General features: G+C 37.6%; 1 protein-coding gene and 1 pseudogene across 2 annotated transcripts in view; one reads left to right on the top strand and one right to left on the bottom strand.

The window, feature by feature from the left end:
* Window positions 1-25,695, top strand: part of STAM2 (signal transducing adaptor molecule 2) — a 56,972-nt gene that overhangs the window by 25,475 nt on the left and 5,802 nt on the right. For both annotated transcript variants that reach the window (XM_009182236.4, XM_021923622.2), the window contains 9 exons: window positions 606-752; window positions 2,948-3,017; window positions 3,582-3,768; window positions 12,304-12,398; window positions 14,395-14,477; window positions 14,619-14,706; window positions 15,700-15,754; window positions 21,143-21,296; window positions 23,568-23,737. In XM_009182236.4, coding sequence (XP_009180500.2) covers window positions 606-752; window positions 2,948-3,017; window positions 3,582-3,768; window positions 12,304-12,398; window positions 14,395-14,477; window positions 14,619-14,706; window positions 15,700-15,754; window positions 21,143-21,296; window positions 23,568-23,737 — 1,049 coding nt within the window. The remainder of the gene's footprint in view (window positions 1-605; window positions 753-2,947; window positions 3,018-3,581; window positions 3,769-12,303; window positions 12,399-14,394; window positions 14,478-14,618; window positions 14,707-15,699; window positions 15,755-21,142; window positions 21,297-23,567; window positions 23,738-25,695) is intronic.
* On the bottom strand, window positions 16,155-17,848 carry LOC108581479 (annotated as a pseudogene).

Genomic DNA, 25,695 nt, shown 5'->3' with positions numbered 1-25,695 from the left:
ATTTTTAGATACATTGAAATGAAATAAACTGTTCTGATATTTGATTTTTTAATTTGTAGCACCAAAAACTCTTCTCCCCAAAGTATATATACTGTAGATAATAGCAAATCCTTTTTGAGGGCTAGTAAGTAGTCATTGCTTTAAGCATTTTACATATACTATCTTGTTGAATGCTCTTAACTACCCTTGGAGCATTAGATTCTTGGAAATTAGATTCCCTTATCATTCTTATTTTATAAATGCAAAAACTGAGACTTAGAAGTAACTTGTCCAAGGTCATGCAGCTAGTAAGTGGAAGAGCCAAGATTTACATCCAAGTTTCTCTGGTTCCATTCTCCAAAACATGGAGGAAATAATCTCTGAATATAAAAGATTTGTTGTCATTATAATAAGACTTAGGAATTGGTGTTAAAAACAGTCATTTTGTATGAAATAGCATGTAAATAGGCATCTGTCAATTACTCAACTAGGCTAGAAATTGCTGGACTTTTGTAGATGTTCATATAATTACAGAGAATTTTGATGGTAGTTCTCCTTGTTAAATAATTTAAGTACTTATTTTAACCATAGATTTGTGTTCATTTCCCTTTCCTTTTCCTTAAAAGGCACATCCTAAAGTATGTGAAAAACTGAAATCTTTAATGGTGGAGTGGTCAGAAGAATTTCAGAAGGACCCTCAGTTTAGTCTAATATCTGCAACTATTAAATCTATGAAAGAGGAAGGAATTACTTTTCCTCCAGCAGGTTCTCAGGTGAGAGATTCATTCAGACCCAAGGTTGACCCTGTAATATTTTGTAGGTATGTATATTATGTAAAGACTAGGCAAGGTATGTCTAGATTATCATTTTCCACCTCTACTTCCCAAATGACTCTCTAGCATAGTGCCTTCCTTACATTTAGTAGACATATTAGTTTTTGTGTATTTCTTCCACATATCAGAACCTTGAGAAGTTAATCAGACAAAAATAGTATATTTAATGTTTCTCTAAGTCTGCAGTCATGAAAAAGGCATAGGTGTATGACATAGCCCTTATAGTCAAGAAATTTGTAGCAAATTTGAACGATAGCTTTATACATGTGAAAAATAACTAATTTAGATTATAAGTGACAAACATAGGATGAGGGGAATAGACTGTATGCTGTCTGTCTTAATACTAAAGAGAGAAAGAAGTGACTACCGATTGGAATGGTGAAGAAGGTAAAGAGGTAGAATTTTGAAACTTGAATGTATTACTATTTTGTTAGAAGTGAAGAAGTCACACCAGGAGATAAGTGAAATGAACAAATTCATGGAATTGAGAGGCTCAAGACTTGTTTGTTGAAGAGTGAAAAATGCCTAGAGTGAATGCTTTACATATAAGATAGATGGAAATGTAAGACTAGAAATTTATTTACTGGGAGAGGGGATAGCTTTAGTAGAACCGGGATGTGGAGGCAGGGATGTTGACTCATGGAGTGGGCTGTTTTTTTGTTTTTTTAGGTCTAGGGGAGGAAAATACTATTCCTTGGGTTTTGCTCTCAGTACCTTATTCCCTGCCATTAATATTAGGATATGGGCTAGGGAAAGAGACTATGAGAAGTACTATATTTTCTTTTCTTTTAGATCATAGATTAAAGAGAAAAAAAGATGCTTTTTTTTTTTGGAGACGGAGTTTCGCTCTTGTTGTCCAGGCCGGAGTGCAGTGGCGCAACCTCGGCTCACTGCAATCTCTGTCTCCTGGGTTCAAGCAATTTTCCTGCCTCTGCCTCTAGAGTAGCTGGGATTACAGGTGCCTCCTACCACCATGCCCGGCTAATTTTTTGTATTTTTAGTAGAGATGGGGTTTCACCATGTTGGCCAGGCTAGTCTTGAACTTCTGGCCTCAGGTGATCCACCTGCCTCGACCTCCCAAAGTGCTGGGATTACAGGCATGAGCCACACCAACTGAAAAAAGATTATAACTGACCAGACCTAAGAGTACAAGGTAGAGTTTTGAGACAAAAGTCTTATAAATAATAAAAAGGAAACATTTTCCTGTTCTGTCCTTTCTGCATATTTTTCTGAAAAATCTACGTAAAGAACTGGTTGATGGATCAGAGTCCTGGATACCTGTCTTACATGCCACTTATTAAATTCAAGCATGACCTTCCTTAGTTCTCTACTTTGCCTGGCAGACCACTGCCATCCAGCCACAGTAACTAGTAAAAGGACTTCACGCGTATTCCTAGAACTGCACCTCTTGTCTCTGTCCCCACTCCTCTCTCTTCAGTGATGATCATGACTTCTTGCTGTCACTTCTCGTGTAGCTGTACTCCTGTAGCAGTAGAGCTCCTCTCACTAAGAGACCTTGAGATCAGGAATACAATCAGGAAAGAGTCATATTTTTTTATTCTATTAATATTTAAGTACTTTCTGTTTGCCAAGTTCTGTGTTAGATTTATGCAAAATCTAAGCCAGTTTGAGTCCTGTGTGAGTTGATAATGTTTTCTTGAAAAATCTGATGTTTTATTTTAGGATTTGAAAACAATTACTTAAAATTATTATAAAGAACTTCACTTTTAGACCAGTCATGGTGGCTCATGCCTGTAATCTTAGCACTTTGGGAGGCTGAGACAGGAGAATCACTTGAGGCTAAGAGTTGCAGATCAGCGTGGGAAACATAGTGAGATCCTGTCTCTACAAAAAATAAAAATTAGCCAGATGTGGAGGCATATACTTGTAGTTCCGGCTTCCCAGGAGGCTGAGGTAAGAGGATCACTTGAGCCCAGGAGTTGGAAGTTTCAGTGAGCTATGACGGTGCCATGCACTCCAGCCTGGCTGACAGGGTGAGACCCTGTCTCAGAAAAGAACTTCACTTTTAAATGAAACTCAGTTATATCATTTAAAATTTAGCATCTGCAAGTAATTATAGAGCTTGTGTTTTGTTTGAAGAGATAGTTGTGTTCATTTTACTCATACATTTACAGACTGTCTCAGCTGCCGCCAAGAATGGTACGTCATCGAACAAAAACAAAGAGGATGAAGACATAGCTAAAGGTAAATGATCAAGCACGTGTAATTTAGTGTTGCTTAAAATATCTTTGCCAGAACATTTTTTTAAATAAAAATGATAATAAAACTAGTATACTTTTATTTCTACCTCAAATCTAAAAACTAGTAGCGTCCAAAAAGTAAGGAAAACAAATGACATGCTGTCAAATGAATTTAATTCATTATCTTTTTTCAGTAATATATGTTTGATGTGCTACCTTTGGAGAGATTACATTTCACCTTTTTTTTAATGCCAAAGTTATGAGTCAAGCACAGAAATATGTTCATGGCTTATCCTATATGGAAAGCTACCCATATTATAATGTCACAATCTGTTTGCTATAAAAATAATTGCTGCTGTATATGACAGACCGTGATAATAAGGAATGAGCAAAAACTTTATTTTAAAAATGTCACGGTTCCCTGCCCTGCCCCACCCTACCGAAAGATAACTGTAGCTTGTAATTAGACAAATAAAATGCTTGATTTATTCTTATTAAATTTTACATTGCCATCTAATGTTTATCAAAATTAATTCCAGTTGCTTTGCATTTTAATTTTTGAAACTAGCTATTGAATTATCGCTGCAAGAACAGAAACAGCAACACACAGAAACAAAATCCTTATATCCATCTGCAGAAATTCAGTTAAATAATAAGGTTGCACGGAAAGTGAGAGCTTTATATGATTTTGAAGCTGTTGAGGACAATGAACTCACCTTTAAACATGGTGAAATAATTATTGTTTTGGATGACAGGTATGTTTTAAATCTTTATGGAAAGTTTTAAAGTGTAATGCCCTTCTTTTAGAATCCAGAGTATTCAGTTCTTTGACTTTTAGTGTATTTAAATAATAATAGAACATTTTCATACCTTATTTTTTTCTAAAATAAAAGGTAGATAATGTGAGCCTCCTCTCGTTATATTTGATAATTTATGTTTGTTATATTTGATAATTTATGTATTGGATGAAAGACGTATTAAAATATTGCTGATGACCACAAGTGGGAAACATGTAAATACTCAGTTACTTGCATATGTTTACGTTGGCAGTTGTGTGTCCCGAAATTACTGGCAGAAAAACTTTAGGAAGAAATATAGCAATATACCCTTGATCAAAGCACCAAAAGCTAAACTTGGCTCCTCCCCATTTCTTAATCTACTACTGTACTCTTAGAATTTTCCTGCCATTTAAAGCTGTCATAAAAAATAGATCAATCTCTGTTGAGCTTAATACTGTTCTGTACTTTTAAAGGAAATTCATGGAACTTAGCAAGAGTGAGAAGTAAGCTTGTTGCCGTGAACAGAGATTGCAGATGTATTTGGTATCCATTATAAATAACTTATTTATAACGCACTAGTCTAATATTTCTAGTATATTTTAAGATAAAGGGTAGATAAGTAATGGTTTTACTTTGCTGTGGTAAATATTTATTGAGAAAATGTTATGTAATCGACTATTTATAATTAATAACAAATGAGGACGCAGTTGTCTTCATAAAACCTAGAATAAAGTAAGGGAGTTAAAATTACAATATAGACAGTTGTATGGAAGGCAGAATGTGGTGAATACCATAAAAGAGGTGCTGTTGGAGCCCAGATAGCAGATTCATACTTGGTGCAAGCATCTGGCAAAGAAGGCTTATCCTAGGGTTCCATTTGAGTTGTGTTTCTTGATTGGTTTTGTTTTTTTTTTTTTTTTTTTTTTTGAGACGGAGTCTCGCTGTGTCGCCCAGGCTGGAGTGCAGTGGCGCAATCTCGGCTCACTGCAAGCTCCGCCTCCCGGGTTCACGCCATTCTCTCGCCTCAGCCTCCGAGTAGCTGGGACTACAGGCGCCCGCCACCACGCCCAGCTAGTTTTTTGTATTTTTTTAGTAGAGACGGGGTTTCACCATGTTAGCCAGGATGGTCTCGATCTCCTGACCTCGTGATCCACCCGCCTCGGCCTCCCAAAGTGCTGGGATTACAGGCTTGAGCCACCGCGCCCGGCCTTCTTGATTGGTTTTGATAGGATAAAAAATTTTTTCTAGAAATTGAGGATGGGAAAAGGAAGGTCTCTTAGACAATCAAGATAATACCATCTTCACTTAGAAAATCTTTTTTCCATGAAGAAAAAACTAAAAAAAAAAATAATCATTTGGAGTGGAACACCATGATCCCTGAAGGAGAATAGATAGAAATGCAGATACTTCTGAACTTATATTAGCCTACAGTTGGGCAAAATCATGTAACACAAAACCTATTTATTATAATAAAGTATTGAATATCTCATGTGACTTATTGAATACTGTACTGAAAGTTAAAACCAGAATGGTTTATGGGTACCTCAGTGTGTATCACTTTTGCACCATCGTAAGTCATGCCATCATGAGTTTGAGACTGTCTGTAAAGGTAGAGAGATAGTGTGAGCTCTGAACACTGACAGTCTAAAATGTCAGGCTTATAAGTGTCTTTTAGTTAGAGTACTTACAAAAGAGCTTATGTTTACTCTTTTGATATTCTTATACAACTATGAAGTTAAAGATATTTATAAAATAAAAACAAAATGGGTGGTTTTATCTAAGATTTTAATTTAGAGCATTACTTTATATAACAAAATTTTCTAAAATAAACTGCTGCTCACCAAACAATTTTCAATTAAGGTTTATCACCACAAAAAAGAACTTTTTAAATTGTAACTGCTAAAATAATTCAACATGAATATGATGGAATATGTAGGTCAATTGCTGTCATTTTGACAATAGTACACCACAATTTTATAGTTGCTGTAAGCATGCTTATGGGTAAAATATTGTCATTCTAGGTGATTGGTAATCGCTGGTAGACAAATGCAAACTTGCGGGCTAAAGTTAAATGACAGTCTTCGGTTAAAAGGAGGTCATCCAGAAAATGACTCTACTCATTGTTTGTATACTTTTGTGGAATGTAAAGCGTAAAATTTTCACACACAGAAGTCCCTTGAAGTCCCTTGAAAACATATCATTCTTGGATCTCCATTTAAGAACCATTGAGCTGGCAGGGCATGGTGGCTCCCACCTGTAATCCCAGCATTTTGGGAGGCTGAGGTGGGCCGATCATGAGGTCAGGAGTTCGAGACCACCTTGGCCAATATGGTGAAACCCCATCTCTATTAAAAATACAAAAATTAGCCGTGCATGGTAGAGCGCACGCCTGTAGTCCCAGCTACTTGGGAGGCTGAGGCAGGAGAATCGCTGGAACCTGGGAAGCGGAGGTTGCAGTGAGCCGAGATTGTACCACTGCACTCCAGCCTGGATGACAGAGCGAGACTCTGTCTCAAAAACAAACAAAGAAAAACCATTGAGCTGATAGAAAAGGTGCACATTTCTTATTTTTTTATTTGAGACAGAGTCTCGCTCTGTCACCCAGGCTGGAGTGCAGTGGTGCCATTTCAGCTCACTGCAACCCCCGCCTCCTATGTTCAAGTGATTCTCCTGCCTCAGCCTCTCCAGTGGCTGGGATTACAGGCATGCGCCATCATGCCCAGCTAATTTTTGTATTTTTAGTAGAGACAGGGCTTCACCACATTGGCCAGGCTGGTCTCGAACTCCTGACCTCAGGTGATCTGCCCACCTTGGCCTCCCAAAGTGCTGGGATTACAGGCATGAGCCACTGCGTCGGCCCAAAGGTGCACATTTTTTATTAACAGAGTATATCAAGAAAAGCTTTTCACTTTCTACATTTTAGCTTTATCTTACCACTCCATGTTTCTTTTCTTTTCTTTTTCTTTCTTTTTTTTGAGACAGGGTCTCACTCTGTCGCCCAGGCTGGAGTGCAGTGGCATGATCTCAGCTCACTGCAACCTCCACCTCCCAGGTTCAAGCAATTCTCCCACCTCAGCCTCCTGAGTAGCTGGGAATACAGGCATGCACCACCATGCCCAGCTAATTTTTTGTACTTTTAGGGGTAGAGACAGGGTTTCACCATGTTGGCCAGGCTGGTCTCAAAACTCCTGGCCTCAAGTGATCCACCCGCCTCAGCCTCCCAGAGTGCCAGGATTACAGGCGTGAGCCACCATGCCTGGCCCACTCCATGTTTGTTTTCTGTGTACCATTTCAGATAATCAAGTGGAATTCTTGCAGTTCCAAAAATGCCATTTTCTGCTTAGTCCTCTGTAGCATTGTACCTTTGGTTCTGTCTGCCTGGAAAGCCTTGTTGAAGGAGGTAAAAGCATTTAGAAAAGGAGAAGAACTTTACTTTCAAGGACAGGTTGCAAGGGAGTCCAAGCTTTAGAAAAGTTGCCTCCCCATATTAAAAAATAAAACAGGTATTTTAAGGAATAAGACCCCCACAAGATTAGCAGATTTTTCCAGGTGTACTATTTATATGTTCATGGTAGAAATGGCAGTTTTCTCATGTGATTCTTATATCCAGAGAGGACATTACTACCTTCAGTCATTGTCATTGCAAAAGTTAGCAGGTGAGTACTTTTTGTTAAGAAATCAGTAGTTAAAAGGAAACGCTCAAGTTTTCATGTACTTTGAGACCTGAAACTAAGTATGGTAACATTTTTTGTTTTATCTCAGAGTACAGAGGTTTTTGTTTCTTTGTGCCTTGTTTTCTTGCTTATCAATAATGGCAGGAGGACAAAATGTCATTTTTATTTCCACAGCCTTAATTTTCTTTTCCACCTGGCAAGTGCCTACTTAACCTTCAAAACCCGTGTCAGATTTTATATCCTCTGGGAAGCCTTTCAACCTTTCTCTGCTTTTTAGTTCCCAGTGGAGTTAGGAGTTCCCTTCTTTGAGCTATAGCGCTCTGAACATATATAACAGCATTTCTCATACTGGATTTTAAACAGAGTCATTTCTCAATTCCTTAGAGGGTTGGTTCCAGGACCCCTGTTGATACCAAAATCCACAGATGCAAGTCTTTGATATAAAATGGCATCATATTTGCATATAACTTACACATATCTTCCTATATATTTTAAATTATCTCTAGATAACTTATAGTACCTGATACAATGTAAATGCTGTGCAAATCACTATATTGTATTTTTAAATACAACATATTGTATTAAAAAAATTTTTTTTTTGTTCTATTGTCATTTTTGTTTATCTTTCATGAATACTTTTCATTTGGGGTTTGTTGAGTCCATGGATGTAGCACTCGCCAGATACGGAGGGCAAACTGCACTTCTTTACATATGTCTCTCTACTAAATCAGTTGATTCTGAAGAGGCTCATCACTTCCTTGGGCGGGAGAAAGGGGAAAGGAGAAAACCAATTCTGATGGTAAAGCAAGATAACATGTTTTTAGTCAGTTCTGTAGGAAAGGTTGTAAAACACTGCTAGATTTTTTTTTTTTTTCTTGTTTTTATAGATAGGGTGTGACTGGGTTGCCCAGGCTGGAGTGCAGTGGTTATTCACAGACGCGGGCATAGCACACTACAGCCTGGACTCCTGGACTCAAGCAGGCCTCGTCCCTCCGCCTCCTGGGTAACTGGGACTACAGCTTTGTGCTAGATTTTAAACTTCTTGAGGGCACAAATGGTGTCCTAATTATCTTTGTAACTTCAGTGCTTAGCCTGAAGGTACTATTTTCTCCATGGTAGGTTTTCATAAATGTTAGCTGAATAATGTTTGTTGAAGGTGAGGTTTATGTTCTTTAGACTTGTATCATTTTTTTGTTTTTCACTCAGTTGTGATTTATTTTTTTAATATAAAAAGCTCTAAATATAAATGCTATATTAAAGTTTTCTTTAATTGTTAAATGATTTGTGTAAAATTAGAGTGCCAATTTCTTTAATTTGGGAATTTAAACTTGAACAACGTTTTTTTGCCATCAGCATTCCATAGAATCAACTTGTAGTCAGTGAAGAGAGTATAGAGCTGGATTAGGACTGGAAAGGAGTTGTCAATTTGGTTGCTTTGCCTACTTTTATGCTTCATCAGAGTTTGTAGTAGTGGCTGGGAGGAAAAGTATCCTATATTGGTAGGACCACTGAGGAAGGGTATACATATAGTTGTTGATAGGTTCATATAAAATGCGTGCATCCATTTCACAGGTTTGGGTTCTCTCGTTTTATATAAAAATTTCTCAAGTTCCGCTTTCCTTTTCAAAATGAAAAGTTAACTTAAAAATGTTGTAAGAGAAAGAAACTTTTTCCTATCTTACATAGATATTTGCAGATATGATATCTTAGAACTGTCAGTATATCAATACATCAGTTATTTTCTGGCTTTAAGAACTTGGATGATATATAATTCTTTCATCTCTTTCTAGTGCTCATAAATGAAATGATGTTTCATAATCATAGACATTAATTCATCCATAAGACTCATACTTAAGAATGTCTGTTCAGTAAGTCAGATTTTTGGAAAGGAATAGATAAAATTATCATTATTTCCAGATACTGTGATTTTCCATATAGAAAGTTCAGGAGTCCAATGGACATACTATTTCAAGTGGTAGGAGTTCATCAGGGTTGTTGGATACAAGCTCAACATACAAAACTCAGTAGTATGCTTTAATCACAACTTTTTAGAAAATATAGTAGAAAAAAAGGCATTCTCAGTAGTAACAAAAATTATATAAATGATCTAGAAATGAATAAGCCTAACAAAGATACATAAGGTCTTTATGGATTAAATTATAAAATTATTTGAAAGCTATAAAAGGATACAAATATATATTTACGCATTATGTTTTATATAAATGTAAATGGAGAAAGATACCATGTTCATAGGGAAGAAACCTTAATGTTACAAAGATTTCCTTTTTCTTATATTATTGCATAATTTTGGTGCATTTCCAGTTCAAATCCCAACAGGACTTTTTCCCCAGAGAACTTGAAAAGTAATTTAATGTAAATATGGAAATTTGAAGTTGTGTAATAAGTGAGAAAGAGTAATATAGAAAGGGTATTTTCCCTGGCAGGTATTAAGGTACATTAACAAGATGCGTAAATAGATATGTGGACTATTGCAGCAGAATGGAATCTAGAAATAGGCTCATGAACAGATTACTGTTTGAAAGGTAGGGTATCATAAATTAGTAGAAAACATGATGGACTATTTAATAAATTTTGCTGTGATGAATGGCTTTTTTTATAGTACAGATAAAATTTTGATTAGTTTCACATAGTACATTAAAATTTCATTCCAAATGAACTAAAGACCTAAACATATGAGAGGGAAAAAAAATAACAAAAACAAACTAAAACTACAGTTAAGTCTATAGGAGAATAGATTTAGGAGTTTAAGGGTAGAAAAAAGTAAAAGTATAAGCCATGAAAGAAAAGATTGCCAAATTTGATTGCATAGGGGAAAAAAGCCACTGTACAGTTAAGCCATAAACATATACTAAAAAGACAGTGATAGCCTGGAAGAAGGTATCTGCATAATTCAGACAAACAACTGCTGTCCAAAATATATAAAGAACTTCTACAGATCCATGAAAAAAGACAAATGACCCAGTAGAATAAGAAAAGTGGGCAAAAATATGAACAGGCAATTTTCAGAAAAGGCAATCTGAATAGCTAGCAAGCACAAGTAGATGCTTGGAAAATGCACGTGCATACAGTGAAATACGATTTCTCTCCTGTCTAATTATCAAGTGTTAGTTGGGAAAATTATCACATATAAGGAAAGATGACATTGTTACATGCAACCGGGGGAAGGAGGAAGGTGAATTTTCACAGCCATTCTAGGGAACATTTGGCATTATCTAGTAAAATGAAATGCTTATGGCTGGGTGTGGTGGCTCACCTGTAATCCTAGCACTTTGGGAGGCTGAGGCGGGCAGATCACTTGAGATCAAGTTTGAGACCAGCCTGATCAACATGGCAAAACCCCATCTCTACTAAAAATACAAAAATGAGCCAGGAGTGGTGGTGCATACCTATAGTCCCAGCTACTTGGGAGACTGTGGCAGGAGAATGGCTTGAATCTGGGAGGCAGAGGTTGCAGTGAGCCAAGATCGCGCCACTGCACTCCAGCCTGGGTAACACAGCAAGACCCCATCTCAAAAAAAAAAAAAAAAAAACAAACAAAATATTTATATTCTTAAATCCCAACAAGTTCACGTCTGTGAATAAGTGCAGAGAAATTGTTGCATGTGTGTCTTCAAGTCTAGGATGATCATTACGTTATCTTTATAATGGTGAAAGACTGGAATCAACCTAAATATCCATCTGTACAGGAATGGCTAAATATGGCCCATTCGTGTGATGGAATTTTAATTTAAAAAGAAGCAAAATTTGAAAGAATTAATATATAAAATTAAAAAGATCTGTGTGGATTAGCATCGATGTCTGTCTGTTTCTATATGGACTTAGCTATAGATATGTGTAAAAGAACAAAAAACCGACAGGAAGGCTACCAACTTTATTATGGTAGTGTGGTAAGATGGATGTGGCCTGGGATTTGGGGTCATTACTAAAAGGCACTTAAGTGTTTCCTGTTTACTTTTTAATTTTTTAATTTTATTATTTATTTTTTGAGACAGAGTCTCACTCTATTCCCCAGGCTGGAGTGCAGTGACGTGATCTCAGCTTATTGCAACCTCTGCCTCCCGGGTTAAAGCGATTCTCATGCCTCAGGCTCCTGAGTTGCTGGGATTACAGGCACCTGCCACCACACCCGGCTAATTTTTGTATTTTTAGTAGAGATGGGGTTTTGTCATGTTAGCCCAGCTAGTCTCGAACTCCTGACCTCAGGTGATCCATCCACCTCAGCCTCCCACAGTGCTAGGATTACAGGCATGACCGCACCCAGCCTTACTTTTTTAAAGCCCAGAGTAACAAATGATGAATTGCTAATTGGTTCTAAATTTTTGTTTGTTTTTTTGAGATGAGTCTTGCTGTGTCACCCAGGCTGGAGTGCAGTGGCGCCATCTTGGCTCACTGCAACCTCTTCCTCCCAGGTTTAAGTGATTCTTCTGCCTCAGCCTCCCAAGTAGCTGGGGCTACAGGTGTACGCCACCATGCCTGGCTAATTTTTGTATTTTTAGTAGAAACGAGGTTTCACCATGTTGGCCAGGCTGGTCTCAAACTCCTGACCTCAGGTGATCTGCCCACCTTGGCCTCCCAAAGTGTTGGGATTATAGGCGTGAGCTACCGTGCCTGGCCTGGTTCTAAGTTTAGATATAGGGATGTGGATATTTGTTTTACTTGTACTTTTTAATATTTACTAAATTTAAGAAAAATGACTTAATTATAGCTGCATGTAAACGAATATATTCAAAGGAGGCTAAATTTAATTTTTAATTCCTCTTTGCTATTGTATTAAAATGTGGGGGAACAAATGATATTTTTTGCACTGTATTTTTAGTGATGCCAATTGGTGGAAAGGAGAAAATCACAGAGGAATAGGACTTTTCCCATCCAATTTTGTAACAACTAATTTAAACGTAGAGACTGAGGCAGGTAAGTTAACTTAGAGAACATTAGATCTATTTAAGTTTTTTTCACTTAAATTTTATGATTTGGTTTTGGATGTAAAGTAGATTGGCATTTAACTTTTTGTTTTAAATCATTTCTTTATAGGCATGACAATCTAACCTACTTTTTAACCGAATTAAGGGGTTAATTTAGCCTGTGTCAATCGCAAGAATATTTCCTCTTATTTTACATCTTCTGAGAGTTAGCATACATAGTTAAGTCAGGCATAAAATCATATGTGACTTTGCAAGTATTTAAATCAACCTAACTGTGTAGTGTAAGAGGCAGTTCATATCTATTCTGTACAAAGAGTGTTTTGATTCATCAGTGAACCACAGTGGCAAAGCGGGAATGGTGTGGGGAGGTTGTGGTTGGCAAGTGCCGAATATAATTACTGGGTTTAGGAGTACTCCTAAATTTTAGACCTTTCCTCACCTTGATTTGATCCTAGGGAGCTTGAAACAATAATAAAGTAATGTAATCAAGCCACTAAGCTTCCTGGTTCAGATCTGCTGAACTTTAGTCAGTCTGCAGCCACAGACAGTTCCATTTTAGACATTTTAGCCATTGTCAACGATGCTGAGAAAGCATTCCATTTGTTATTCAGGTAGGGAGGTGGGGGGATCTGAGTGTAAAGGAACAGCTTGTAATAATACTAATGATGATAATTAGAAATAGTTACTGGTTTTTGAGCATTCATTATTTGTCAGGCATTGTGCTAAGTCATTTGTACTATTGCATTTCAGTCTCACAGTTCTGTGAGATAGCTACTTTTGTTGCCCTGTCTTACAGATAAGGACACTGAGGCTGAGCAGTTATGTGTCTAGTAAGTGATTGAGCCGGGATTCTAAAGTCAGGACAGTCTGACCTTAACACTGACTCACTGAGGGATATATCAGTGCTAATCCTTTCCAGTTCAGGAGAAAGAACTTCAAATGAAAGCATTATGCATCATGTGTAACATCGTCTTTGTATGTGTAGAGTGATACATTCAGAAAAATGAAGTCGTGAGAGGTTGATACTCATTGACGTGAATATAGAGTACTTTGCCATTATTTATACTTTTATTCCTCTTATCTGACTCTCTAAGTAGATAGGAATATTGGAGATACCTTTAAAAAATAACTTTATAGATCATGCTCAGGGGATTCTATACAGCAATTTCTCCCTTGACATAGGCTGGAAAGTATTAACAGGAAAAAATATTGTGGGTTTTCAGCTTATCCTTGTGTTATGCTGACTTCTGTTCTTTGAAAGTTAGCCATATGTTTGAAATAAATGGCTAACAGTTGGGATTTAAAATTGTTTGGCTACGTAGGTTTTTATTGTTGTTTTATTTTTACCAAAATTTACTTTGTTAAAATATGGTACATTCTAGCAATACTTCAGGGAACATTTAAATAGTTTTCTGGGTTTGTGTATTTGTAAGTTTTTTTTCAACCTTCGTGAAAAACTTTTGTGTTTAGTGTTGTTTTAACTATTATCAAAGTTAGCTTAAAATAAGTTTTATTTTTTGTTCATATAGGCAATAGTTTTTTTTAATAGAAAGGAAGAGTAGAAGGAACTCATAGATGTAAGTTTGAAATTAGCTAGGTAGATAATAATCTGCTCTCATACATTTATTCACCCCAGTGGTAACTCTCAGTTTTCAGGAAAATGCCTAAAATGTCAGCTGCTTTTAATATTGCACATTTGTTCCACTAAAATTTTAAGTTCCATGAGGTTAGAGATTCTTGTCTGTTTTATTCACCGGTGTATGTATAAATGCCTGAACAATGCCTGGCACATAATGAGTTCTAAATAAATGTTTGTGAAATAAATGACCAAACGTATGTAATAACATATTGATTATGAAATGTGGTGAATATTTGAAGGACTTCTATTTTTTTTTCTTATGGACAATCATAGGCCACTTATAAATTAATAACTAAAATTACTGAAGTAAATGCTGAGGAACTTAAAATTTACTTTGTTTCTATAGCGGCTGTGGACAAATTGAATGTAATTGATGATGATGTGGAGGAAATTAAGAAATCAGAGCCTGAGCCTGTTTATATAGATGAGGTAGAGTCCCTCTTTTGTTTAATAGTTAAACTATCAAGACATTTAAATGTACTATCTTTGAGAGTGCTTGGAAAGAGTAATTTCATATTCACTGAAGTTAAAACTCTTGAGTTTTTAAAAAGTGTCCTATTACTTTTTTAGGATAAGATGGATAGAGCCCTGCAGGTACTTCAGAGTATAGATCCAACAGATTCAAAACCAGACTCCCAAGACCTTTTGGATTTAGAAGGTAGTGAATATTAGATATTATTTTAATATTATTTAGTGTTTTAGCTATTCATAATGTCTTCAGTTTCTTCTGCCTTATATTTGCCTCTAGAGGTTAGAAATCTCTGGTGGGGAACAGACTAGTACAGTAAAATAATAAATATTACTCGGAAGGCATTGTCATAAACCTGCAAATCCTTTTCATAAAGGAAGTCTTTGTATTTCTTTAAGCCTACAAGTAAAATTGGCTGAAGATTTTTGCAGTCCAAAAAAGGACAGAATTAAAAATAACAGCATATCAAATTGAGTCAAAACGTTTAAAATGCTTATTCCTGTTTAATTTTCTTGTATTATGAATTTAAAGGACAAAATTATACATGATCATTGTTAACTTCGTAACGTAGTCACTTGATGCATGTTGATGTGTCTTTTAGTCTCTTAAGAAATGTGAGAACAATTAAAACGTGTTTTTTTGTTTTTAAAAAAAATCCCTTGGGAGAAGAATCTCTGGTAAATGAATAATCCTTGTTAAATCTTTATAGAAGAAACTTCTGGTTATGAATATAGAATACAGCATTGTGCTCTTTATAGTATCAGTGTTCACATTGGGAAATACACTGTTTAATCTTGAAATGTCTTAAGTAAATGAAAAATCTTCATATCTGATGGGCAAAGGTTACATAATTTATATATTGTGGCTCAAGTTTGTTTTAGTTAACTAATCATAGTTTTCTAGATGTCTTTAAGACTTTGGGATAACTCCAGATTTGACAGTCTGTCAACTTAGTTAATAGTTTCAAGAAAACATAATGAGATTTTTATTTTAAAGTTGACCTTGCTTTTGGTCACATGATAGTAATGTACAGTAGTAGTGCTGAATAGTAGTCTTTCTCTAGCATGAACTTAATCTCTGTGTATTATGCATAGTGTTGTATATTGGTGCTATATTGTTAAAAATTGTTGAAATTGGCTTAAATTGGATTTTCTGTGTTTGTAAGTATTTTTGTATTTACAGATATCTGCCAACAGATGGGTCCAATGATAGATGAAAAACTCGAAGAAATTGATAGGTGAGATTTTTCATGCAAGGAATAAAAAGTATAGTTTTGGGGGGTTCACTTGTTTTTTGGCAAACAGTAAAGTAGGGAAAGTTTTTGTGGAACTATACAATTCATGGAAATTGTTTTTCAGTTTCCCAAACTCTTACAAATTTATAGCAAGGTGGTGCAATAAACTCTGACAAGTTTTATTAAATAAAAATTTTGCGCCGGGCGCAGTGGCTCACGTCTGTAATCCCAGCACTTTGGGAGGCCGAGGCGGGCGGATCATGAGGTCAGGAGATCGAGACCATCCTGGTGAACACGGTGAAACCCCGTCTCTACTAAAAAAATACAAAAAAATTAGCTGGGCGTGGTGGCGGGCGCCTGTAGTCCCAGCTTCTAGGGAGGCTGAGGCTCCGTCTCAAAAAAAAAAAAAAAAAAAAAATTAAAAAGAATAAAAATTTTGCATGGCTTACTTTTCACCAGTCTCTTCTAGCATGCTTCTAGTGATATTAGAACTGCCTGGATCAGTGATAGCCAGTGTGCATACTCTCTAGTATTTTCTGCATGCTCTGCCCATCATTGCCACTGTAGTGATGGACAGCAGTTTTGGCCAACATTGTATAGCACTCTATTTCAGATTTCCTCAAAGCTGGACAGTTTTAGTGAGGATGACCAATTTTGCTTTGCCTTGTCTGATCATCTTCAGAGTCTGCTTTTACCCCAGCACATACTTTCCACTTTTCATAACGAGTTGGAGCCTAGAGTTGGTCAACTCCACTGACTTTTTCCTCTTCTTTGAGACTATCCTGCCTTAAGTCCAGGAAGGTCCCCAACTAAGAGCAGCTGCCAAGATGGCTGGGGAGTCAAGTGCTTTTTATTTAAAGATAACAGTTTTCTGGGGGGTTTTTTTGAGATGGAGTTTTGTGCTGATGCCCAAGCTGGAGTGCAGTGGCACGATCTCGGCTCACTGCAACCTCTGTCTCCCAGGTTCAAGCAATTCTCCCGCCTCAGCCTCCTGAGTAGCTAGCACAGGCGTGCACCACCACACCCGGCTAATTTTTGTATTTTTAGTACAGACAGGGTTTCACCATGTTAGCCAGGCTGGTCTCGGACTCCTGACCTCATGGTCTGCCCACCTTGGCCTCCCAAAGTGCTGGAATTACAGGCGTGAACCACCGTGCCTGGCCAAGAATTGAATTCTTATGAGAAGTGGTACTTATAAAAATTTTAAAATGAAATTTCTCTAGTATTTGAAGCTAAATCATGTCTTCTCTTTTCATTTCTTGTCCTTGTATTTCTTTGTTTCTATTGCTCTTTTAATTTTATCCTACGTAGTTTTCTTTTTCTTTTTCTTTTTCTCTTTTTTTTTTTTTTGGAGATAGAGTCTTGCCCCGTCACCCAGGCTGGAGTGCAGTGGGGCAATCTCGGCTCACTGCAGCCTGCACCTCCTGGGTTCAAGCCATTCTCTGCCTTAGCCTCCCAAGTAGCTAGGATTACAGGTGCCCGCCACCATGCCCTGCTAATTTTTGTATTTTTAGTAGAGACGGGGTTTCACCATATTAGCCAGGCTGGTCTCGAACTCCTGACCTCATGATCCACTCACCTCAGCCTCCCAAAGTGCTGGGATTACAGGTGTGAGCCACTGCACCCAGCCTCACACCCAGCTTTTTTTTTTTTTTTTAAAGACAGGGCCTTGCTGTGCTGCCCAGGCTGGTCTCAAACTCTTGGCCTCAAGTGATCTTCCTGCCTCAGCTTCCCAAAGTGTTGGGATTATAGGCATGAGCCACTGTGCCTGGCCCTTATTGTCCTTTAAAAATAGCAGCAACACTGAAGGGTAGACTTTCAAGGTTGAGCTTTTAACTTGGTTCTGCTCCCTTATTTCTCAGCTCTCTATCTGAAGTCAGAGAGAGAACCCTTAGTGAAAGGAAAACAAGGGATAGGGCTTGGTATTCCATCATCATCCCTCTCTAGTGGTATTTATTGAATTAATATATAAACAGCACAAGAAAGAGAGATTAGATAGGGCCAAAATAAGAAGGAGAACAGAAACTACTTCTTTTCTGCCTCTACCAGAGAAGTGCAGTAGCAGCAGGACTTTTCCTAGTCACCAGAGATTGTCATCTTTGTTCCAGGGGACATTTTAAAAATAAATGTGTTGTGTTTTCTAAAGAAATGAAAAACCTGTGTGTCAATTGACAGTAGTTTTGCCATATTTTAGAGAAAGCATTAAATACCTCCTTACACATCTACTTTGTTTCAATGCAGGATGTTAATGGTTAGTGAATAATCAAACTGGAAAAGATTAAAAAGTATTATAGATGTGGCTGTATGTTTAGTTCAGACACAATTTTTTTTAATGTTTTGTATTTTCAATTTGAAGTTGAGTGCACGGATGCAGACCCCATGGACATGGAGGACTGAGTGTGTGTCCACACATTCTACAATGAAAATCATTGTCCTTGATAATTATCCCTTGATATGAACAGATATTATAATATATAATGAAAAAAGGCAGAAGCTATGACAATTTAATCTTATTTTTGGTTCATAAAAATAATTTTGTTAAAGGAAAAGATCTAGAAGAATTAGAAGTCAGAGTGAGGCCGGTGTGGGGGCTCACACCTATAATCCCAGCACTTCAGGAGGCTGAAGTGGGAGGATCATCAGAGCCCAGGAATTTGAGAACAGCTTGGGCAATACAGTGAGACCCCATCTCTAAAAAAAAAAAATTTTAACAATTAGCTGGGCTTGGTGGTATGCACCTGTGGTCCCAGCTCCTCAGGAGGCTGAGGTGGGAAGATTGCTTGAGCCTGGGAGGTCAAGGAGGCTGCAGTGAGCCACAGTTGCACCACTGCACTCCAGTCTAGGTGACACAATGAGATCCTGTCTCAAAAGAAAAAAAAAAATCAAAGTGACCATTCTGATGTTAATTTTTTGAGTGAGAACTCAATCATTAACCAGTTTTCTTACCAGTTTCAGTTTTTGAATAGGCCAACTGGCATTTTTTCTTGTTCCATGGCCACAGCTGCAGATGCAGCTCCTGTTCGTGGAAATGTTTCCTGTTCTTCAACAAATTCTTATTGACTGTTATTTACCCTTGTCAAGTATTCAAAGATGAATAAAATACCAATTTTTCCCTTGAATGGATCATTGCGTTTGTTATTCCTGCTGAGAAAAACAACTCTACTGTTAGAAAGTTAAATTGTACATTTCATTTCTGTCATTTTACAGAATGAAATTTTGTAGCATTTTATCACCCTAAGAAATTATATTGAGTAAACATGTAAATTGACTCCAAAAAAGTTTAGGTAGATTTATTGAAGAGAGATTCATAGTCTGGCCTTAACTATGTTCCAGACTATTCTAATCTTATTTCCTCCTGTCCTCCAAAGATAATTTTCTACCATCTGATCAAGTTGCTCTTTTGCCTTATTACTCTGGGATTGTGTCTCAAATCTTTAAGGGGATTTCAAACACAGTGATCACGTCTTTCTACTGCATTTTTCTGTTGTTTCATCAACATACTGGGTTTTGTGGATTTCCTACAGTTAAATTTTAGTTATGCATTTGTTAGCATGGCACTAATTTCTGTAGCTTTCTGGGTGGCTCGTAACTGTTATTTTTGATAATAGAGTTTGACCTGCTTAATGCAGTCATTCCTACCAGAGAGGGAACAAACTTTTTGTTGTTGTTGTTCAGACGTAAAAGACTAGTAGAAGAAAAGTGACAAATCTTGATAGGACTCAGTGGCTGTTTACTTGGTAGTCCTGTGTCTGTGTGCCTCTGCTTGTTGCCTCTCTGTGTTTATATAGAAAGAACCACATTTCAATAAAAAGGCTTGTGGATGTTTCAGGCCAGATGAAAAGTGGTTGCTTAACTATTATAAATTTGACAGTGCAAAGAGAGTTCTTTATTACTCCCAGGGGAACAGACAAAATTGTTTCAAGTAGGAAGAGTCTGCTCTGAAGCTTCTTGGTCATATTTGAAGATGCTTTTATTTGGATTTGTTGTTACTACATAATAAAGTATTGGCTTACTTACTTTCTCAAAATAAACCAACCAACAAACGAGCTGTAGAGACTAGTCTTACACATTGTTTTTACTTGGATTTTCAAGGGTAATTATTTAAGTAGGTTTTTTTTTTTCAGTTGATATTTTTATGGATATAAACAAATGAAAATGTGTGTGATTTCTTTTTTTTTTTAACAAGTGTTTTTAAATTTCCATCATATCGTGTACTTCATAGAGGTTCTGGGCCTTGCCTGGGTACTTTCTTTTATTGAGATTTATAATTCAGGCCCAGATTCTTACCCAAATTGAGAATTTTCTTTTTAATAATTGAATTCTCAAAATAAAACTGGAATGTGTGAAAGTAAATTCTCTCAGCACCAAAATTATGAATTGATTGAATTTTATGAGGCATGGAAAGGACTTTTCCCTAATATTTTAAAGTCATTTTGTCACTGGTAGAGGATTGTGACTGCAGGTTGTCCAGGTTCTTGGCATTTTGAAGAAAGAATTGGACAAAATGCCCAGCAAAGGAAAGAAAGATCGAAGCAACAGAAGAACAAAAGCAGAGATTTATTGAAAACGAAAGTACGCCCCACAGTGTGGGAGTGGGCCTGAGCAGCAGCTTAAGGACCCGGATACAGAACCTTCTTGGGTCCAAGTACAGTACCCCCTAGAAGTTTCCCATTGGCCGCTTCATGCTCACCTCATGTAAATGAAGTGGAAGCTCACGATCAGTCTGGTTGCAGAAAGCAGCCAACCAGAGGCTGAAATGAAGTTACAAAGGTCACAGTGCTGTGCAACCATCTGATTGGTTGCAAAAAGCAACCAATTAGAGGCTAGGGAGAAGTTACAGTTATGCTTGTATGCAAAGGAAGACTCCGCCCACAGTCAGTCTGACTGGTTGTGGACAGCAACCATTCAGAGGCTGGAGCAGCCATTCAGAGGCTGGTTGTGGACAGCAGCCATTCAGAGGCTGAAGTTACAAAGTTGCAAACGAAGACTGGACTTGTAATCAGTCTGATTTTTTCCGGACACCCAATTTCCCATCTGCTGCACAGAAAACGTGGGGAGTTTGCAAAGGGAGCAGCCTCTGGTCCTTTTGTTACTTAGGTGTGGAAAGTTAGGGTTGGTTTTCCTTTCAGTGTAGTTACAAGAAGTCAGCTTGAAAAACAGCCTTAGATTCCCTGCCTCCAGACCCTATTTTCCTGCCTTAGTATCAGGCTAGCTATTACAAGGATTAAGCAGTTCTTCCTCTCAGTTTCCCTTTGTGAATATTCTTTCATTAAATATAAAATAGCCTTTTGATATATGAATATAAATTGTGCTAAATTTAAAAAATAATTCATATTACTAAACAGATGCTAAAAACTAGAAGAGTATTATAATACTTTTCTTCTATACCAGGAAGCATTCAGAATTGTCTGAATTGAATGTAAAAGTCCTGGAAGCTCTGGAACTATATAACAAATTGGTGAATGAAGCACCAGTGTACTCAGTCTATTCAAAGCTCCACCCTCCAGCACATTACCCACCTGCATCATCCGGGGTTCCAATGCAGGTGAGCATGTTTTTTGAGAACATTTTCTAAATTATAAACAAGTTTTAAAGTAAAAGAAAGTGTTTTACAGCATAGTATTAAGATTTCTTTTGTATGTAAATTATAAAATTTATCTTTGATTGTTTCAGTAAATATTGACTGAACAATTAACATTCACCAGAACAACTTAGACAGATACTGACATTTCACAAATACATTATAGTTCAGTTTTAACATGGATGAAAAGACCATTAAGTATGTGAGGGTAGTTCTGGTTCTTCATATGCTTTTGTAAGTATAAAGCATAAATCTTTTATGTAAGTATAAATCCTTTTTGTAAATGTGGAGTATAAAGCTTTTGATTTCGGATGGTACCTAGCATATCAGAAGTTCCCCAGGTACCAACACTTTGCTGCTGCTCAAGAAGATTTAACATTTCTTTACAAATTTCCATAAAGATTTATTTGACTCACATGATTATTAACAGGCACAATGAACTTCTAGAGTATGCTTTATACTTCCTTTACTTAGCTGCATGACTTAAATTGTTAAAAATTTGTGCATGGCAAAGATATGATACACATCTAGGAGGTACAGACTCCATAAGCCATCCATGAACATCCGTAAGCCATCTTTTTCCAGTACTTTTCACCTTTTTTGTGTGCTTGCCATATGAAGTGAATACTTTATATTTGTCAGTATCCCCATTCAGAAGCATTTTGAAATTTCAGCCAGTTAGCCAATTGAATTCAGAATGAGCTTGGGTGAGCAAAATGCATGTTAATTTATGAACACTGGTATCTAAAGGTACATGTGAAGGAGACACCAAGGAGAAAGGGTAGAATGTGGGTGAATAATTTAGATGACTTGACACAACATAATTGTTAAGTAAAAAAAGAATAGTCACTATGGTAACTGTCACGTCAGACAAGATACATTTATCAAATGTGCCATGCCTTGATCTTTTTGAAAATTAGGAGGGTAAGAAAGATTTCTGGCTGCAAAAGACATTTGGGAGTTACTCAGTTTGCTTCTGTTTTCAGAGTTGTTTGCTGCTGCTGTGAAAGTGGGACAAAAAGCAGTGTCTGCATCGTTGTATGATAAAACTGTGTTGGCTTTTTTATGTGTCTGTAAAGGGTTATTTGCTATTCTGTGTCAGGTTTTGGTGTTTACTTGCATTCTACTTACTGCGTTTTGCCAAGCACAACTCATTTCTCTGAAAAGTTAACTTTCTGTTTGATTCCTCACATAATCTGTATCTACACTGTTCACTCGAGCATTTGAAATATTCAAAAGTTTCTATTCTAATTTGACAAAAATACATCTCTACTAGAAGCAATTGGGGTAACAAGTTAGTTGTATCTGTGTAGGCTACTCAGGAACCCTAAACTGCAGAAGAAGCTGATTCTCACAGTCTCAGCCTATTGTCAGTAGATTGTTACATGTCTACTAAGGAGGTAATGTGATTGTACTTAATATAGCTTATTTGGGATTTCTAGCATTCTAAATTTTCAGATAAATGGTCTTTGCTTTAAAAAATAGCTTAATTTAAAACTGGATTGATGATCATTATGGTATGATATGATGTTAAATGTGTGCATTGTTTTGATGCTATATATAGTAGACAGGTGGTAGACCCTGTCCTTAAGGAGCTGTTGTCCTGAAAATAAGTAGGGCACATATAAATGTCCAAAGAGACCTAAACCATTTTTGCTCTTTCCTGAGGATACATGTCTTTTACCAATAACTCTTCCTTACTTTTGTCCTGTTTGTCTTAAAGGTAAGAGATAAAGTAGACATTGCCAGGGAAGCCCTGGCATCCTTATACCGTTTCTTTTTCAGCTTGTTCTTTTAAGTTTCATTCTTAGGAAGGAGTTGGATGAGTCATCCTGGGATGAGGGTAAAGAAGGTTATCATTCTTATAGTGACTTTAAGTGATGGTGGGCTTCCCTTCAAGGGAGTGTACAGTTTTCTGTGGCTCTACAACAAGACATGTTTACTGAGTAATAGGCAACCTGGATAGATGGCAATCCACTACTTAAAAGTATACCACCTGTCTTTCTCCCAGCTCTCTGTAAAAATAAAAGAACAGCCAAACAAATCAAATTTCCATAGATATGGCACTGTGATTTGACAGCTCACCACTTTGAGTTCTAAGATGGATAGATTGGTAGAATCAGATTGCTTCCCAAAGACATAGTTTCTTTCCTTTAAGTCTTTTAACATTTTAAATATATTATTAGGCACATGTTTGGGAGATTCGTGAATCAACTTTTTCTTTCTGATTAATAGACATATCCAGTTCAATCACATGGTGGAAACTATATGGGTCAGAGCATTCACCAAGTAACTGTTGCCCAAAGCTATAGCCTAGGACCCGATCAGATTGGTCCACTGAGATCTCTGCCTTCAAATGTGAATTCCTCAGTGACAACACAGCCTGCTCAAACTTCATATTTAAGGTAAGTTTTGGGAGCTGTGCTAATTTTATAATTATATGTGTTAATTTTCCTAGATTTTCAGAATGGGAATATATAGACCCTTATTAAGATGAAGTTACAGAACTGTTTATTCATAATCCTGTGAAGTGGAATGGTGTTACCTTAGCTTTGCTACCCATACTGAGATTATTGCCCGCCCTTAAGCTTACAGTCTGCGTCCCTGGGACAAAATAAAGCTAATTGTCCTTTATGAGACTAAGCCTATTGTGTGCTTAGCACTGTGCTATAATCAGCCTGTGAAGTAGCCCCAGACTTATTTGTCTGCATGTACTCCTAAAAATTAGAAAACTGTTGTTACTTTGACCCTTAAAAAGAAGCGTGTTTGAACTGTGGAATTTGTAGTTCAGGTTTTTTTTGTTTTGCTTTGTTTTTTTGAGACAGAGTCTCCCTCTTTCACCCAGGCTGGAGTGCAGTGGCTAGATCCCTGCTCACTGCAACCTCTGCCTCCCAGGTTCAAGCAATTCTCCTGCCTCAGCCTCCTGAGTAGCTGGGATTACAGGCAGGTGCCACCACGCCCATCTGATGTTTTTGTATTTTTAGTAGAGACGGGGTTTCAGCATGTTGGTGAGGCTGGTCTCAAACTCCTGACCTCGTGATGATCCACCCGCCTCAGCCTCCCAAAGTGCTGGGATTATAGGTGTGAGCCGCCGCGCCCGGCCAACAAGGGTTTTTTTTTTTTTTTTTTTTTTAAGACAAGGTCTCACTCAGTCACCCAGGCTAGAGTGCAGAGGCATGATCTCAGCTCACTACAGTCTTGACCTCCCGGTCTCAAGCTGTCCACCCTCCTCAGCCTCTCGAATAGCTGGGACTACAGGCGAGCACCACCATGCTCTGCTAATTTTTGTATTTTTTTGTCAAAGTGGGGTTTCGCCATGTTGCCCAGGCTGGTCTCAAACTCCTGAGCTCAAGGAATCCGCCTGCTATGGCTTCTCAAAGTGCTAGGATTATAGGCATGCACCACTGCACCCAGCCCTGTATTTCTGTTTTTTAATAAAAACACTTCTACTCTGAGAGTTGTATTTAAATCTTTCTTTCTATTCACTTTGCTTAACCATACAAAATGTTCATTCAATATAATCATATGTAGATGATCTGTAAGGTCCCTTCCCACCCTCAAACTCCATGAGTATGAATTTTAGATATTTTATGAATATTAAATAAATCTGTTCAGATTAGTGTTCAGTTAGAATAAAATATAAAATTTTGCTGTCCTTGGTAACACTAGGAATTATGGAGAAAAAAGTGGTGTAGTGTTGAAACTAATTATCTTTTATTGCAAGCAGTATATTTGGTGGAATTTAAAATTATGTAATTTTGGCCGGGCGCGGTGGCTCAAGCCTGTAATCCCAGCACTTTGGGAGGCCGAGACGGGCGGATCACGAGGTCAGGAGATCGAGACCATCCTGGCTAACACGGTGAAACCCCGTCTCTACTAAAAAACACAAAAAACTAGCCGGGAGAGGTGGCGGGCGCCTATAGTCCCAGCTGCTTGGGAGGCTGAGGCAGGAGAATGGCTTAAACCCAGGAGGCGAAGGTTTCAGTGAGCCAAGGTCGCGCCATTGCACTCCAGCCTGGGAGAAAAGAGCGAAATTCCATTTCAAAAAAAGAAAAAAGATAAACCTAAGCACTTAAAATTTTAGGAGTTTGATTCAAGAATCAGGCAGTGCCAGACGGCGGGTGGTTTGGAGCCCAAGGGGAAAGCTTGTATAAGGTGCACACCGAAGCAAGGCAAAGAAAGCATTTGAGGCCGGGCGCGGTGGCTCAAGCCTGTAATCCCAGCACTTTGGGAGGCCGAAACGGGCAGATTACGAGGTAAGGAGATCGAGACCATCCTGGCTAACACGGTGAAACCCCGTCTCTACTAAAAAATACAAAAAACTAGCCGGGTGAGGTGGCGGGCGCCTGTAGTCCCAGCTACT

The sequence above is a fragment of the Papio anubis genome, chromosome 10 (assembly GCF_008728515.1).
Source record: "Papio anubis isolate 15944 chromosome 10, Panubis1.0, whole genome shotgun sequence".
In the NCBI taxonomy this organism is placed as follows: Eukaryota; Metazoa; Chordata; class Mammalia; order Primates; family Cercopithecidae; genus Papio; species Papio anubis.
The sequence above is the reverse complement of the archived record's forward strand: the minus strand, read 5'-3'. Positions and strand labels throughout refer to the sequence as shown.